The sequence below is a fragment of the Strix aluco genome, chromosome 4 (genome assembly GCF_031877795.1).
Source record: "Strix aluco isolate bStrAlu1 chromosome 4, bStrAlu1.hap1, whole genome shotgun sequence".
Lineage (NCBI taxonomy): Eukaryota > Metazoa > Chordata > Aves > Strigiformes > Strigidae > Strix > Strix aluco.
Window position 1 is genome coordinate 29,852,584 of NC_133934.1, and position 14,314 is coordinate 29,866,897.

At 35.2% G+C, this 14,314-nt stretch overlaps 1 protein-coding gene across 13 annotated transcripts in view; it reads right to left on the reverse strand.

Moving 5' to 3' along the window:
* FRYL (FRY like transcription coactivator) overlaps positions 1-14,314 on the reverse strand; it is a 177,509-nt gene that overhangs the window by 71,067 nt on the left and 92,128 nt on the right. For 10 of the 13 annotated variants that reach the window (XM_074822503.1, XM_074822505.1, XM_074822501.1 and 7 more), the window contains 9 exons: positions 11,467-11,565; positions 9,894-9,995; positions 7,143-7,187; positions 3,843-3,946; positions 3,118-3,226; positions 2,075-2,161; positions 1,236-1,407; positions 391-523; positions 40-147 (listed from right to left, as the gene is read on the reverse strand). In XM_074822503.1, the coding sequence (XP_074678604.1) occupies positions 40-147; positions 391-523; positions 1,236-1,407; positions 2,075-2,161; positions 3,118-3,226; positions 3,843-3,946; positions 7,143-7,187; positions 9,894-9,995; positions 11,467-11,565 (959 nt within the window). The remainder of the gene's footprint in view (positions 1-39; positions 148-390; positions 524-1,235; positions 1,408-2,074; positions 2,162-3,117; positions 3,227-3,842; positions 3,947-7,142; positions 7,188-9,893; positions 9,996-11,466; positions 11,566-14,314) is intronic. The other 3 variants (XM_074822507.1, XM_074822500.1, XM_074822499.1) reach the window with 1 other exon arrangement.

Genomic DNA, 14,314 nt, shown 5'->3' on the forward strand with positions numbered 1-14,314 from the left:
AAGGAACATCCACTAAGAGCAGAATTTCATTTCCCTTACCTTGCAAGCAATTCAATGAGGTCAGTTCTGCTCATGCCATCTGGAATCAGTCTTGGGATAGCAGCAATACAAGTTCTGAACAAATCTATCTTAGGTTTTCTCTCACCCCTACAAAAACAGTTTACAATCAACAAAACAACAAGAAAATTTACTTCAGTACACTGCAAATGTTTTTCAATTTCATGTCAAAACTAAGGAGCTAACAAAATTTTTTATCATTAATGAAATTAGTGTTCACTTAATAGCCAAGTAAAAAGACAATTGTTGCAATTCATTAATGATGGCATCTGCAACATTACAGCATAAAAATAGTATGATGTGACAGTGAAAATATTTTAATTCATTACATACGTAATCATGTCTTCAGGTTCTTTATTGGACATCTGTACACTAGTCATGCACATGGGCCTTCCAACTTCTTTGTCCAGATGCCTAAGAATGCTATCTAGAGCTTTTCTGACTTGAGGGTAGTATATGGACATACCTGCAAAGCCAAAGAGTTCCCATCACCTCTTTCATTTGTTCTCATTTAACTTTCACATTTTTATTAAAATATTTGCCACTTATTCAACTTAGGACAAATTCCTTCTTGTACAAAAGATGACATGAAATACACATTTTAAATATCAAAAGAAATGCATGTTAAATGAGTAGTAGGAGGTATTATATGAAAGTAGAATTTCCTTCAGAAAGAATGTAAACAAAGAAACAACCATTAGTTGCTTTTTCATCTTCTCAGTTCTAAGCATTTTAGTTCTTCTTTAAATTTTACGTGTTAAATCAGCCCTTTAGTGATGGCTACCTCATCCACAGATCAATACAGCACAGGGATCAAAATTGTCTTACTCCACTTCAGCTGTGGGAAGTGGGACATTTGGGACATTCTAGTGACATCAAGGGAATAAAAATTGCCATGCTATTTACCACACTAATTGTACTCAGGCTTCTTTGTTCTAATTCGGCAGTGCAAAACACTTCAAAAAAAAGTCATGAATTCAGTCTTGGACACCAGAAGGTCAATATTGTCTAGAAGACCTCTCTAAAGAATCAAAGCAATTCTGTTAAAACAGACTATCATTAGATTCTCACTTACAAAATAAATACAGAATTAAAGTTACACAAAAGTGCTGCTTGAGAATAATTAAGAACATATATGCACATTTTGGAATGCCAACTTACAAAAGAATACAACATACCTATAACTTTTGCTTCCTCATCTGTCAGTGTTTTATTAAGAAAAATTTTCTTCACACGCAGAGTATTTCCTGAGGGAAGAACAACTCCTGTTGTTGGCATTGGTGGTTCACCATCTTTCTGCTGCAAGCTATCTGCTATGACAAGGAAGACTCTAAGGCCAATATTCATCCTCTTCAACAGTAAAAAAGGGAGGAAAAAGGAAAGAGAAAACAGAAGAAATTATAACATTGAAGTAACACAATGAGGCAAAACATGCATTGCATTTTTCCTCTTTCAAACAGACATCAGTATGGTTCCAGCAGGACAGGCATTATTTAAATGTTACATATTAGGGTAACAAAAATAACAAGAATAAAGTTTAAAGCTTTAGTGCATCCCCACAACTCTGATTCCAGTTAACTGACTTGGCACAGGCTAACATACCAAATATTTCACAGTACAGAGCACTGAAGGACTTAATATGAATCTTGAGAATGACATACTGAAGACAGACATTGCTTAAACATCTCATCTGTTAAACGGGATCTTGAACCGTAAAAGCTAGGTACAACTTCCCTGAAAAAAGTCTTTACGGTTCTACTGTAGCAAAAATTCACACATACTTACTGAAAATGTTGTTGAAATTAGTCTGAACTGTAGTACTGCTGCTAGCTTACTCACCAGAAATGAAACAGCAATTGTGTATGAATACAACTACTACTTTAGTTTTAGCAGAACACCCCTTCAGATAGATATTCATTAACCTGGTTTCACCCTGGCTCAAAAACAGTTAACCACTTTCCCCCCAAAATATCCCGCAGTGCCCTGTTCTCACTACATGCAAACAAGTTTTTTTTACCTCTGGATTAATAGTGAAGGTTTTAGGTGATTTTCCAACACTAAGAAGATCAAATATTATTTCTTTCATTGCAAAATCCAAACGTTCCTATAAAGGAAAATAGATTCATATGATCATCTCTTTTCTGTTAATATGCACAGTTTAATTTCTTGGCTTTGCACAGGTGCTGGGTATCATGTCTTAAAATTTTAAAAAAATAAAAATTTAGAAAAATGTTCCTTTTTTCCAATTTATTCTTATAACTTAATGTTCTTTTTAAAATATAGTACAATTCAACACAGCTCTTCCCCTGATATGGTTGAATCATTTCTCCTGAAAAAATTCCCAGACAATTCGGCTCAGGTCGAACACATTTCTACAAATGAGCTAAACTGTTTTAGATAACAAAAAATTAGTGATAAAAAGAGGAGCCCTAGGAAACAAATATAAAAAGTGAAGGGTTGTGTGTCCTGCCTCATCCCAGTGTGATTAGAAGCAAATAATTTTGGAAGCTGAAGCACAGACAAGCCATCTAAGACTGAAAAACACGTCTCTAATCTATAAGGTTATAGATAAATGAGAATTTAGCTTGTGAGATCATATCCTGCATTTTGATATTATGACAACAGAAGCACATAATGCGATACTAAATACACACTACTGCATGCATTGCATATTTCCTCTGTCTACAGAGGCTAGTCTCCAGGCTAAATATAAGTGGATACTACTGTTTGAATGCTTTGGCCCTATAAAAATGTTATAATGGATATGCTAATTATATTAATGTATTTTAAAATATATATATACACACCCACAACAGTGCAATATAAATGTAAATATTAATCATCATAATGTTCATACACAACAGTTTTTGAAGTTTAAGTAAAATAATTTTGCCACTAGTAGAAACAGAATGAGTCATTTGTTATATATATTTAGGGAAATTCTACTCAAGATATAAGACCACTGATTAAGCATAAATATTTCAAAAACTAACCTTAAATTTACATTTCTTCCAATAATGTTCATCCTATTCTTTTAGCTCTACATAGATGTATTCTTACCTGAGCAATGAACTGAATAATCTTCACAAATATATTCAGAGGTGTGTCTCGTGGGACCACACTACGTGATCCTTTTGGAAAAAGTGCTGATACAATGCTCATGAGACGGCTACAAGAATTTAGAAACAAAAAGAAATAAAAAAACTTTTTAAAATAGCATAGATGTTACAGTTCAAATCCACAAGAGTGTGTGTGGGGGATACTACTAAATAATACAGAAGCTTACGACAGGTAGGACCAACTACAGAAAGTACAGCCCTCTGCTGTCACAGGCAACAGTATCATGGGTTCATTTATAAAGTGACCAAGATCCTGCTTTAAACTACTTAGTAACAGTCAGGAGGAAGGGCAAAATCCAAATGACACTTCCAAATTCTCATGATGTTGATTTATAAAGAAAACCTTTTAATTTCTATCCCATACTTTGTGATGGCCACTTCATATCCTATTTGTTCTGGTACTGTTAGTGCCTTTCAACGTTAATAAATACCCTGCTTCTTATCTCTCTGCCCTCTTCTATCCCTGCAAAGACAACTGTAGTCTCTATTCTTTCTCTTCATCAAAGTAATCAAGTTCTTTTGGTTTTCTCTTAAGATGAAGTCTTTGTTCCCCTGTTTACGTGACTAGACCATCCCTGAGCTGGTTTCAAGATCTCTTCTGAAATCACTAGGAGGAAAAAAAACCCACCAATCAATAGTTTAAAATCCTCTGCATAATGAACTTACCTCTGAGTTACAGTGTTGCTTTCACATTTTATTCTAATAACATAAACCCACAATAACCTATACAAAGATTCCAGTGCAACTCGGGACATTTTGGGATCTTTATTCTGTAAAATAAATGAAAAATACAGTTACTGTTGCCTGTGAGACACTCAGAAAATTCTATTATTACTCTTTTGACTTTTAAGAATACTTTCAATTTTTTAACAATGAAAACTGATGTGTTTAATACTGAATACAAGTTTTAACATGTTTTAATAAAAACAACCCTATATTGCATATTTCCAATACTACCTGAATATTTAACTAGTAATTCCAGACTATTTTACAGATCTTTCACTCTGAGAGCAGAGGAGTAACTAGAAAGCAGATATTCCTCTTGAGATGAACACCAAGAGTATATTGCTTCCAAGAACTTTTCTCAGAAGGCCATTGGTAATGGATACCTACTTTATAGCAAATTAACTTATAGTTTGTCTAAAACATTGGAATAGCTGCTTTGGATCAGGCACAAAGTCTAAGTCCATCATTCAGTTTATGACAGCAGACAGTAGGAGGTGCAGAAGAATGCAAAACAGGGCAGGCACACAAAGATGCTTCTGTGGGTAAGCACTCCAGGCTTCACCCAATGTAGCCATTTCCTGTGGACTGTATTAGTGTTTACTCCCAATGGATTTTTATTGTAAAAATTAAGCTAGCTTTTTCCTGAATTAATATAAAATCTTGTGGCATAATTCAGTTTAAACTATGCACTGTATGAAAAATACATTTTTTTTTGGTCTTAAAGATGCTATTAGGAGTCTAGCTTTGCTACTCCTAGCTCTTAAACTGTGTAAAAAACAGTAACTAACATTCTTCATATAACTCCAGCAATCCCTTTTCCAACTCTTGGTCTATTATTAATCTTGAGGTCCCCAGCGAGATTCGTGGAATTGCCCATAAGTATGAATTTATGAACAGAATAAACGATTCCCAGTTGTCTTTTTAGGCATTCTCTCAATATATAAAAAAAACCCCCAAACACCAAACCCAAACAAAACCAACAAAAACCAACAAAAGAACCTCCAAAACACACCGTTTTGCCATCTCCAGTCATGTCCCTCTGTTTCAAGACATATCTATATGATGGCTTGAGCCTAACTAATTTCACATTTTGTGGCCTCCACCACAAGCCAATGAGTCAGAATAGCAGAATTACACAAAAGGTGTAAGTGGATCTAAGACAATACTGTTGGAAAAGAGATAGTCTCATCCTTGGTTCCCTCCTTCTCAATCTCACTCTTCCCTTTGCATTGACTCTAGCAGTAAGAAAGTCCAATTCACACCAGTAAATTGATCCAAATAATTTTATGGCCACATCTGTGCGATAGACTATACACAGGAGAGTAATTTGGATGGCTTTAACACTGGTGGGTCAGGATGATTGGTTTTGGCAGCAGCTTACTTTAAGAAAGGCTAAAAGCCTATCACAAAATCAAAGGCAAAAGTGGTAGTTCACAAATAACACACATTTATCAGAATATTAGAAGGAATAACTTAACTCAGTCTATGTCAGTGATAATGCTGTTCTATCCTCCCTTCACACTCATAAATGTGTTCCTACCATCACCTCTGAATTAGCACACCTGCAACTAGGCAGTGGGTAAATTTCAGAAGGTGATCCAGACAAAATCTAACCAGTAAAAAGTTACATCTGTCCCTGCTTAGTATTCAGACAGATAACTGTCCCACTGTCCAGTTAATTTACCAGCAGTGCTTCTGTGAGGAAGAAGCAAACACTCATAATTGTACAAGAAGGTGAAACTGTGAGAGCTTTGATTTTAATCAACAGCAAAAAAACATATTATTACTCATCATATTTAATCTACAGGCCAACAGTTCTTGATGTTCAAAGTAGGCTGGTGAATTCATTGGTGCAGGCATTATCAAAGTCTACCTGAAATGGGACATCTAGAACTGAGTAATGTTTCAATTTTCTTATTTCTGATATTCCAAAGGGGAGCTTAATTTACAGGTCCAGAAGAAAACCAAAGATTTACTACTGGCTTTCCATCATCTAATCAAATAATGGCATAGCTAGCAGACATTTTATAATGTGTTAACAACATTTCATCTGTTAGGAGGTTTATCATCCAATACAGCTACTTCTGATTAGTTATGACAAAGTTTGGTTTTTTGTTTAAAAAAAAAAAAGTATAAGGAGGCATTCACCTTTTAAAAAGGGTTACAAAATAAAATAAATACAGTACTTCTAATTTCTTAATCATTGAAAATTTTCATTATCTCTTCCTATGACTAGGAACTAAACAAATATGCTAGAATAAAATGGCTTTTTGTGTCTATTTTATGGCACACTTCTTGTATGCCTGGTGTTAATATGTCAGTACCTCCTTTTCTCTTTGAGATTACTGCAACTAGAATACAGTATATACGGCTATGTAATTCACCAACCTGGCTGAATTTCAGTCTTTTTAGCTGATGCCTATCAGCTTTTAAAGCATTCTATCTGTTATTTTTTCCAGACATAGTTTTGTTTAAAATCCTAAAACTTTCAACATAAATTGTATCAGCAGACTATGGAATAAGCTGCCAAGAACTGTATCTGTGTTACAAACCCAAAAAAGTAAGAGCAAATCTACAGTGGTCTTACATGACACATTGAAATGAGTCAATGAAACATATCTCAATGAAGGCAAGAAACAAAATAGCATTTTTTCCATGTTAGTCAAATGTAGTCACTTACTGAAGAAAGTACTTTTTAATACTGACGTTAAACTTTTCTTCTGTTCTGAACTAAAACAATTTCTACTTTTTAAAACCTGCAAAACCAACAGTGTAAAAGTCTTTCAAGTTAGTGCACTGCAAGTTGTTACAGTAAATCAGTTTCACATTTTTTACTGTGAAAATGTTTTCAAGTTTGCTCGCATGCAAGACACTTCTTGAAATGAATTAACAGAAAGAAAACATACAACTGATAGGTAGTTTACTTCCAGTGGAAACATGCAACCGCTGTTCAGGGAAAACAGCTGTGATCTTGATACTCAATCTCACAAAGCCACATTTTTGCCCCCAAAGAAAAACTGGTATTAGATAATTTTCTGATCTTTCTCCTTTACTCCCTGGCAAGAAAAAAGATCTTTGAAACATTAGCTATTCTTAGTCCTGCTGCTTCTTAACAGTACTAACTGCAGTTTTACAAAGAAAGGAAAGCACAAAATACAACAATTAACATAAAAACCAAAACAAAGTATTTACATGAGACAAAGCAACGTTTCACTGAGTTACAACAACATATTAACTCACCTGCAGTGTTTCTATTTGTTTTCTGATACTGTTGTTAGATGGCATCTAAATAAAGCAATGTGAGACAGCAAAACATAACAAACATGAGAATGGAAGGCACATGCATGTTAGATGAAAAAAAGCACAAAAACAAGAGATAGCTGTCTAGTAAGGACTCTATTCAGTAGAAATACAGGTTTTGCTATAGTGACAGAAAACGTTCCTCCAACTTTCAAGGTTTTGTGGTAACAGACACAAAGGTTAAACTGTGAAGAAAAAAAATTATTCTTTTCCACCCAACAGTGGTGCAAAATGACAGACACTTTTCTCCCATTTCAGCAGCTTTCTTAAATGCTTCTTCCTCTCTCCAGAAGAGGTGGTAAGGATACCACAACAACTCAGCTTTATCCAAGAATCTATCAGATTTCTGACAAACCTGCTAGAATTAGTCAATCTAAATACTGGTCAAAAATGTAAGCAAAATATTTTACAATACTGACCCAGTGTTATTGTCTGCTGAACAAATTCAGAATTTTGCCTACATAACAGTGGTTAAAGAAATGCCCTGCTGGGCTCAATGTTGAAGCAACTGCTTTGTGGGACAAGGCCAGCTGTATGTATACCAAGAAACACCCTTTGGTGCACTCCTGGTCTAAACTGACTCTTACAACTCACTTATCTGCTATTTGCATCAGTCCACATCCCTGGACTTCCCCCTTTCAAGCAAGCCTAGGATGGTTTCCCCACACAATAAGCCTGCTTTGAGGATAACTGAAAGTAATGTGCACTGAAATCCAGTACAAAGAGTTTACAAGGGCAATAAATACTGCTAGTACTGGATTAGGATTCAAAGCACTCTGAGGAGCATTATCAAGTACAGCATAGCACCAGAATACTACAGGGTAAGGTAGGGAACGAATACACTATGCATCAGGTACTATGGAGCAACTGCGAAGATGTGAACTTTCACAGCGTGGCGAAAGGGAGATTGCTCATTTCTGTCACCAAAGTGACCACATGGTGTTCATTGCTAGGTAAGAGTTTGTACTGGGCAGTCACCAAGGAATAAAGTGAGCACCATGAATCCATGACCTACATTACCTCTTGGCAACTTGTAAATGGGCCTGTACTCTTCACAGAATATCTCTACGACAGAGTTTAAGTGTTGTTATTTCAATCATTAATTTGTTAATTTTAAATAATACAGTAGGGGTGGATGAATCTTTTTGGTACTCTGAAGTATCTTCCAGTTACTCTCAAAATTACTTTATTAAACAACAAAGACACTAGGGACAATGGATTTGGAATTCTTATTGCATTTTATATATTTAGGTAACTGAAAATAAAATAATTTTAGTCATTAGGAAATCAGGAAATAAAATGGGGAAGGGGAAATCTAAAAGACTAAACTGCTGTGAAGTTCAGATTTATAAATTAATGAGATTACTTATTACAGAGTGCATGCATTTAATTAGCTTCAGAAACAAAAGAACACATTAATTCATAAGACACATGAGGACAGTGGGGGTGTATTTTTTCAAGATTAAAGTCAACAAAGTTTCTGAACAAGGTAGGCACCCAAAAAACCAATAGCATTTGGTGGGCCAAATTAAACCAAGCCATAAAATATCCTAAAATTACTCATTGATGACACAGCATCGTAACACTGCAAATTCTGAATTGCAGAAATTCATATGTAGAATTTCTGCTGAATAGAGCCTTACAGTAAATGGGTTAAGCTGTTAGTGGTTAACAAAACTAAGTGAAATATAAAATGCATGCTCAGCAACTACCAGTTAAACTCATTGGCATTTATGGTTTTAATACATCCATTATCAGCAATGGACATTATGCCAGCAAAATGCAACTCCTAGATTGTAAGAATTTTTTTAAAAGCTTTAAAAACAAAAGCAAAAGCAGCCTCCATAAGCAAAAAAACAACAAAACAAAAATTAAGGCAAATATTGCAAAAGAACTGCAATGTTAGATGAAAAATATACAAAACCCCAACAAGCAACAGAAAAGTGTGAAAGATGTCATGAAAACAAAATGACCCTTAAAAAACAATCCAAGCAGCTAAACCTGTTTCCTTTCGACTTCATGCTGGTTTACGTATGTTACTAATAAGCTTTGGAATTGTCACTCATACCTAACCAGAATGAATATTGTGAAGATGGATCAAAGAATTTATTAAAATTATCAAAATCATACATTAGGCGACATCATGAACTATGTTAATCAAAATTAAGGAAAGAACATGTACAACAATTAATGCTACAAGAAAGTCACTAAAACAAATCCCTACTTTCTAAGTATCTTGATCTCTTTATCAACCGACTCATGTTTACAATGCTATCAACTGAAGCCATGAGTTAAAGGGACACTGTAATTTTTACTTGGAAAATATATATCACAGGCTGTAGATATCTCTTTTCTGGACTCCCAATTCATTTTCTATTCCTTCAGTAAGTGAACAAGAGAAATTTTCCACTTACTATACATTACTAGCAGATACTTCTGCAGATTTTACTCAATAAAACTAATAGTCCCCAAGGGGGCCACATCTATTTCCAGCATTATACAGCATCACAAAACTTACTACTAAGTTTAATATTAGTGGAGACTTAAGACATTTAATTAAAAAAAATTATTTCACAGTGTCCTTTTAAACAGCCAAATATTCATCTTTCTATTTGGCACAAGAATGCTGAGAACATATTTGAATAAGTGCTATTGATTTGCAACAGTTCCTGAATTGAAAAGGATTCTTACCTTTAGATGTGACAAACAGTTCTGCAGGAAAACGTGCCAGTTATTTAAAAAAAACTGTTTCTGACTGACACACAACAGGCAGGTGATCAATGGATACAAAGCCTACGAGTAGGGGGGAAAAAGAATTGATCAAATTGCTCTTTGCAGACCTCCCAAGTCTTGTACATTGTGAATGAGACACACAGTCAGTTCTTGTCTCTCAGTCCTGCAGTTTTAGCATTGCACAGCAGCCTTTCCCCTGCACTAGGACATGCGTGCCAGGCATGGTGTCCAGGGTATAACCTATGTGCTGTAAGAGCTGTAAGACCAGGACAGTGGGACCACGGTGAAGCTCATCCACTAGCAAGGCCTGATCTCAAAGACCGAGAGCAGATCTCACCCTTCATACAATATTCACTCTTCTCCTGCAACCACATGATTCAGTTCATGGGGTCCTACATGCGGGAGAGGGAACTGTGTCTAAGAAGAATATTTAGGAAAAACGTCATCAACTCAGTAAAAACCGAGACAGACTTTAAGTTGTCAAAAATGTTACTTCTACTCAAGATCTACTTTTAGTAAGGAATTAAGTATGATTTAATAAAGTCTGTGAATATGCAGACTAGCATGACTTTGCTTTGCTTTAGTAATGTAAGATTTGTTTAAACATCACATACTTTAACAGAATATGTAACAGTGACTAATACAAAATCTGACTGCAGATTATCTTGTTATGGAGCAAAATTAGAATGAAGATGAATAGGTAAATTGTAATCTTGATGTAACAATGTTTCTGACTTCATAAATAAAATGACATTGTGAATACTAACATCAACTACTTTATGTTAGTCTTACACAAGGAGTTTAACCATGTACAATGACATATGCTTTATATGCTCAGAATACCAGAAAGTAAAGCTCATCCCTAACATGAAAGTGAAAAGAAGTAATTTTAAATTTACTGGATATGCCAACTGTGATGCAAAATTTAGCTCTACATTTCCACCAAAGTGAAGTGAATCAACTTGAAACATGGCAGCCATGGTCATCAACAATTACCAAATACTGCATTAGTAAGAGATTTAAATCATTGCTAAGATGCAGTCTTAGGGGAAAAAAACCCCACAGATATTTATATCCGAAAGAGATAATAAAAAATACTGGAGAAAGAAAAACAAAGTGGATGAAGAGAGGAGAAAACAGGCTATTAACAGGCTGCTATTTTCCTGGAAAAGTCTTGTCTGACACTTCCATCTTTTAATTAAACATAATTTAAATACACAGGCTCCCTGAATGCAAGTTCTTTTTAAAAGAGACATTAGATTAAATAACTCTGTGCTAAAACCCACTAAAATAATCAAAAACAAGCATTAACTTCAAGACAATCTCACAAGCTAGATAACAGAGCACATATCTTGCACAAAGAAACAAATCAAAATTAGAGCAAATGCACATACACAGCATGAATTTAATTATACTTGAGTCGAGGAGTTGATTTAAATTAACACAGCTGTTAGCTTTTCGTCATATAATGTACTAGCTTAAAAGTCTAAGATAAGCAAAATGGAGAAGTTGAAATATTTCTTTAAAATACCAGCGAATGCTTCTTTCTTGAACTCAATTCAAAGGTAGTCTGATAAAGCATCTCCACAAAATTTTTCAAACATGGCACATTCACTTCATTTTTAACAGCCTATTAAAAAAAATACACACATAAATGGATTTAAAAGTTTATACATAAGGCAATTTAAATATACATTAAGATGTCCATGAATTCAAGAACATTCAAAAGTTAAATCTCACATTAGGTAAGTATTTGAGTGCATTTATCTGAAATATAAACAGAAGCATAAGAAATCATGTCATATACTACAACCATACAGTTAAAAAAAACCAAAATCCCAACAAAAGAAACCCAAAATCCATTAAAAACCCACTATTTTAAGAATGTGGACTGTATTCTACACTTAAAGAAGAAAAAATATCAGACACCAACTAACAAAAACTACAGTGAAACTCTTAATATTTTTTTAAATATATGAAATAATGCTTATAATCTGTAACTTTTTCACTGTTCCCCTCTCCAATGCTCCCCTTTTTTTACATACTCCAGTTCTGAAAATTTAGATGATACACAGGATTACCAGCCAGTCAACCATGTAAGTTGTCTCTGTTCAGCTTTCAGAATTAATGAAACAGATACATAGAGCCCTACACCTCTTTTATCCACTCTGTCCTTGCACAAAGAATAGCCTTCCTTCCACAAACCAGGCATCTACCTTCTTTATCAAAACCTCTGCAAGCCTCTTAGGCTGCTCTCTGGATACCTGTGATGATCCATTTAAATGTTATTCTCAACCTGCTGTTCTGTACTGTGTTTCTGCTTTATTTATCAAATTGAGGGGTGGGTGTTGGAGAGGAGCTTAGCTTTTCTGGAAGAGATCCTCTATACTCATAATTTCCCTATAATTTCTGATAGTTTTTATTATTCAAAGTTATTAAAAGATACATCACGTCCACCTTGCTAAGAACACTCTGAAAACATGGGGAAGCATAAAAACGAGAGTGTAGCATCTCTGTAACATATACAAATCCAAAAAGAACAAGAGAGAAAGTACTTATGTTTTAAAATCACTTCCTACATACCCCCAATTATTTATCTTTTGCTATTCTTAAGCTGTAAATTGATCAGTAGCCTGCTAGCTCCACATAAGAAATCAGTCAGTTGTTGCCAGAACCACACTGTTGCTTTGGGATATAATCTTAGGCTTACAGGTCAGCCTTGACTTCCCTGCTGTAAAATATGTTGTCATCTGTCATACCTCCAGGGTCCAAACCAGGTCCTATTTTTAAAAATGCCTGAATGACTAATGACAGTAAAGAAGTCACAATGCCAAAACCCAAGAGCTTCCTCACTTAAACAATTTTTTGTATCCAAGTTACAGAAAATCTAGTTTCAGTTCCTTCAGCTGCTTCAAAAAGATTCAAACTTGCATTTCACATCTTCCAAGAAAATGACTAACCCTCTCAACTGCATCTCAATCTGGGATAGGGCTCTCCCCTTCTATTCAAGAAGCTCCATTTATATGAAGTGATTAGAGACTCAATGAGTCAGAAGGAAAGATCAAGCCTCCCTCACCAAGCATTTAAAGCGCTGATTCAGGCTATGCTTGTAGGAAGTGATCCACTAAACAACACACATGCTCTTCACAGCCGGTGTGAGTGTCTCCGCAGTTACCACCAGATAGTCCCAATTCCTAAATGCTGCTTCTGCCTCATTACTGTACGTGCTGTTTTCACTATATTTAAAGTATGATTTTGCAAACTAATATTTGTGTTTGCCTAAATGCTAAGTACTTTCACTATGCACCCCTACTTCAACTACCAAACAACTATGGAGTTCAAAACAACAAATGCATTCACTTTTTAACAGGACAAGAAATTCTTCTCTAGAAGAATATAATAAATATGACCAGGTAAGATCAAGACTTTGGTCAATAAACAGCTACTACCACCTCTTTGTGGTCATGCCTTAAGAAGAAAGATTGTCTCCTTTCTAAAATTTTTTTTAAAGAAAATCCGAAGGTTGAGACCAGTGAAGGGACAGAAGCATTTCCCCATGGCTCAGGGCAAGGCAGACCATTTAAAAGAGGACACAGAGTTCAGAGAGATTTATCTTTCTTTTCCTACAAGCTTTCTTAGATCCCCACCTGGCATGCTAGTCTTTGTAGATTCCATTCTACAAAACAGGATCTACAAGTCCCAGTTCTCTATATATAGCAAGATATGCCCCTATAACTGGTCATAACATGGAGCCATGACCTGCCATTTTTTGGGCCAGTGTGCTGAACGCACTGTGGTCTAGCATTTGCTAATACAAGTATTAGTTTAGACAACAGTTACAGCAAGTATCCATCTACTACGATAAACTTTCTGAGCTTGTAGTAAATAGTCAACTCAAAATATACTCAGCTGCCATAACTTCTCATTGACCGGTTGACCAAGCTTTACACAACCGAGCGAAGCAGCCTGAGAGGATGGGGGGGAACCTGTCCTGACCAAAAGCATTCTCACAAGCAATGTTACAGGTACTGTACATCCAACACTGTGATGATATCAAGGTGTTTTTCTTGTTTATGGCTGCTGAGTAAAATTTCTGGCTTTAGATATAAAACACATACGGGAAATGATTGTTCTTCCACTTGAAGGATTACATCTAGTGAACACTCACCTCTACAAACAATTTTTATTTAATTAGCCAAAACCTACATTCTTTCTTCTTGCATAGGAGTTCACGCTCTCCCTATCGGACTGTAAAAATGTTACATATCTCTGTTTATTCTAGAAAAAACTTAACAGGTTTCGGCTAATAAAGAAAAGTCAGTGGGACCCTTGAATAAATATTAAACCATTAAATATTAAATACTGAACAAATATTAAAC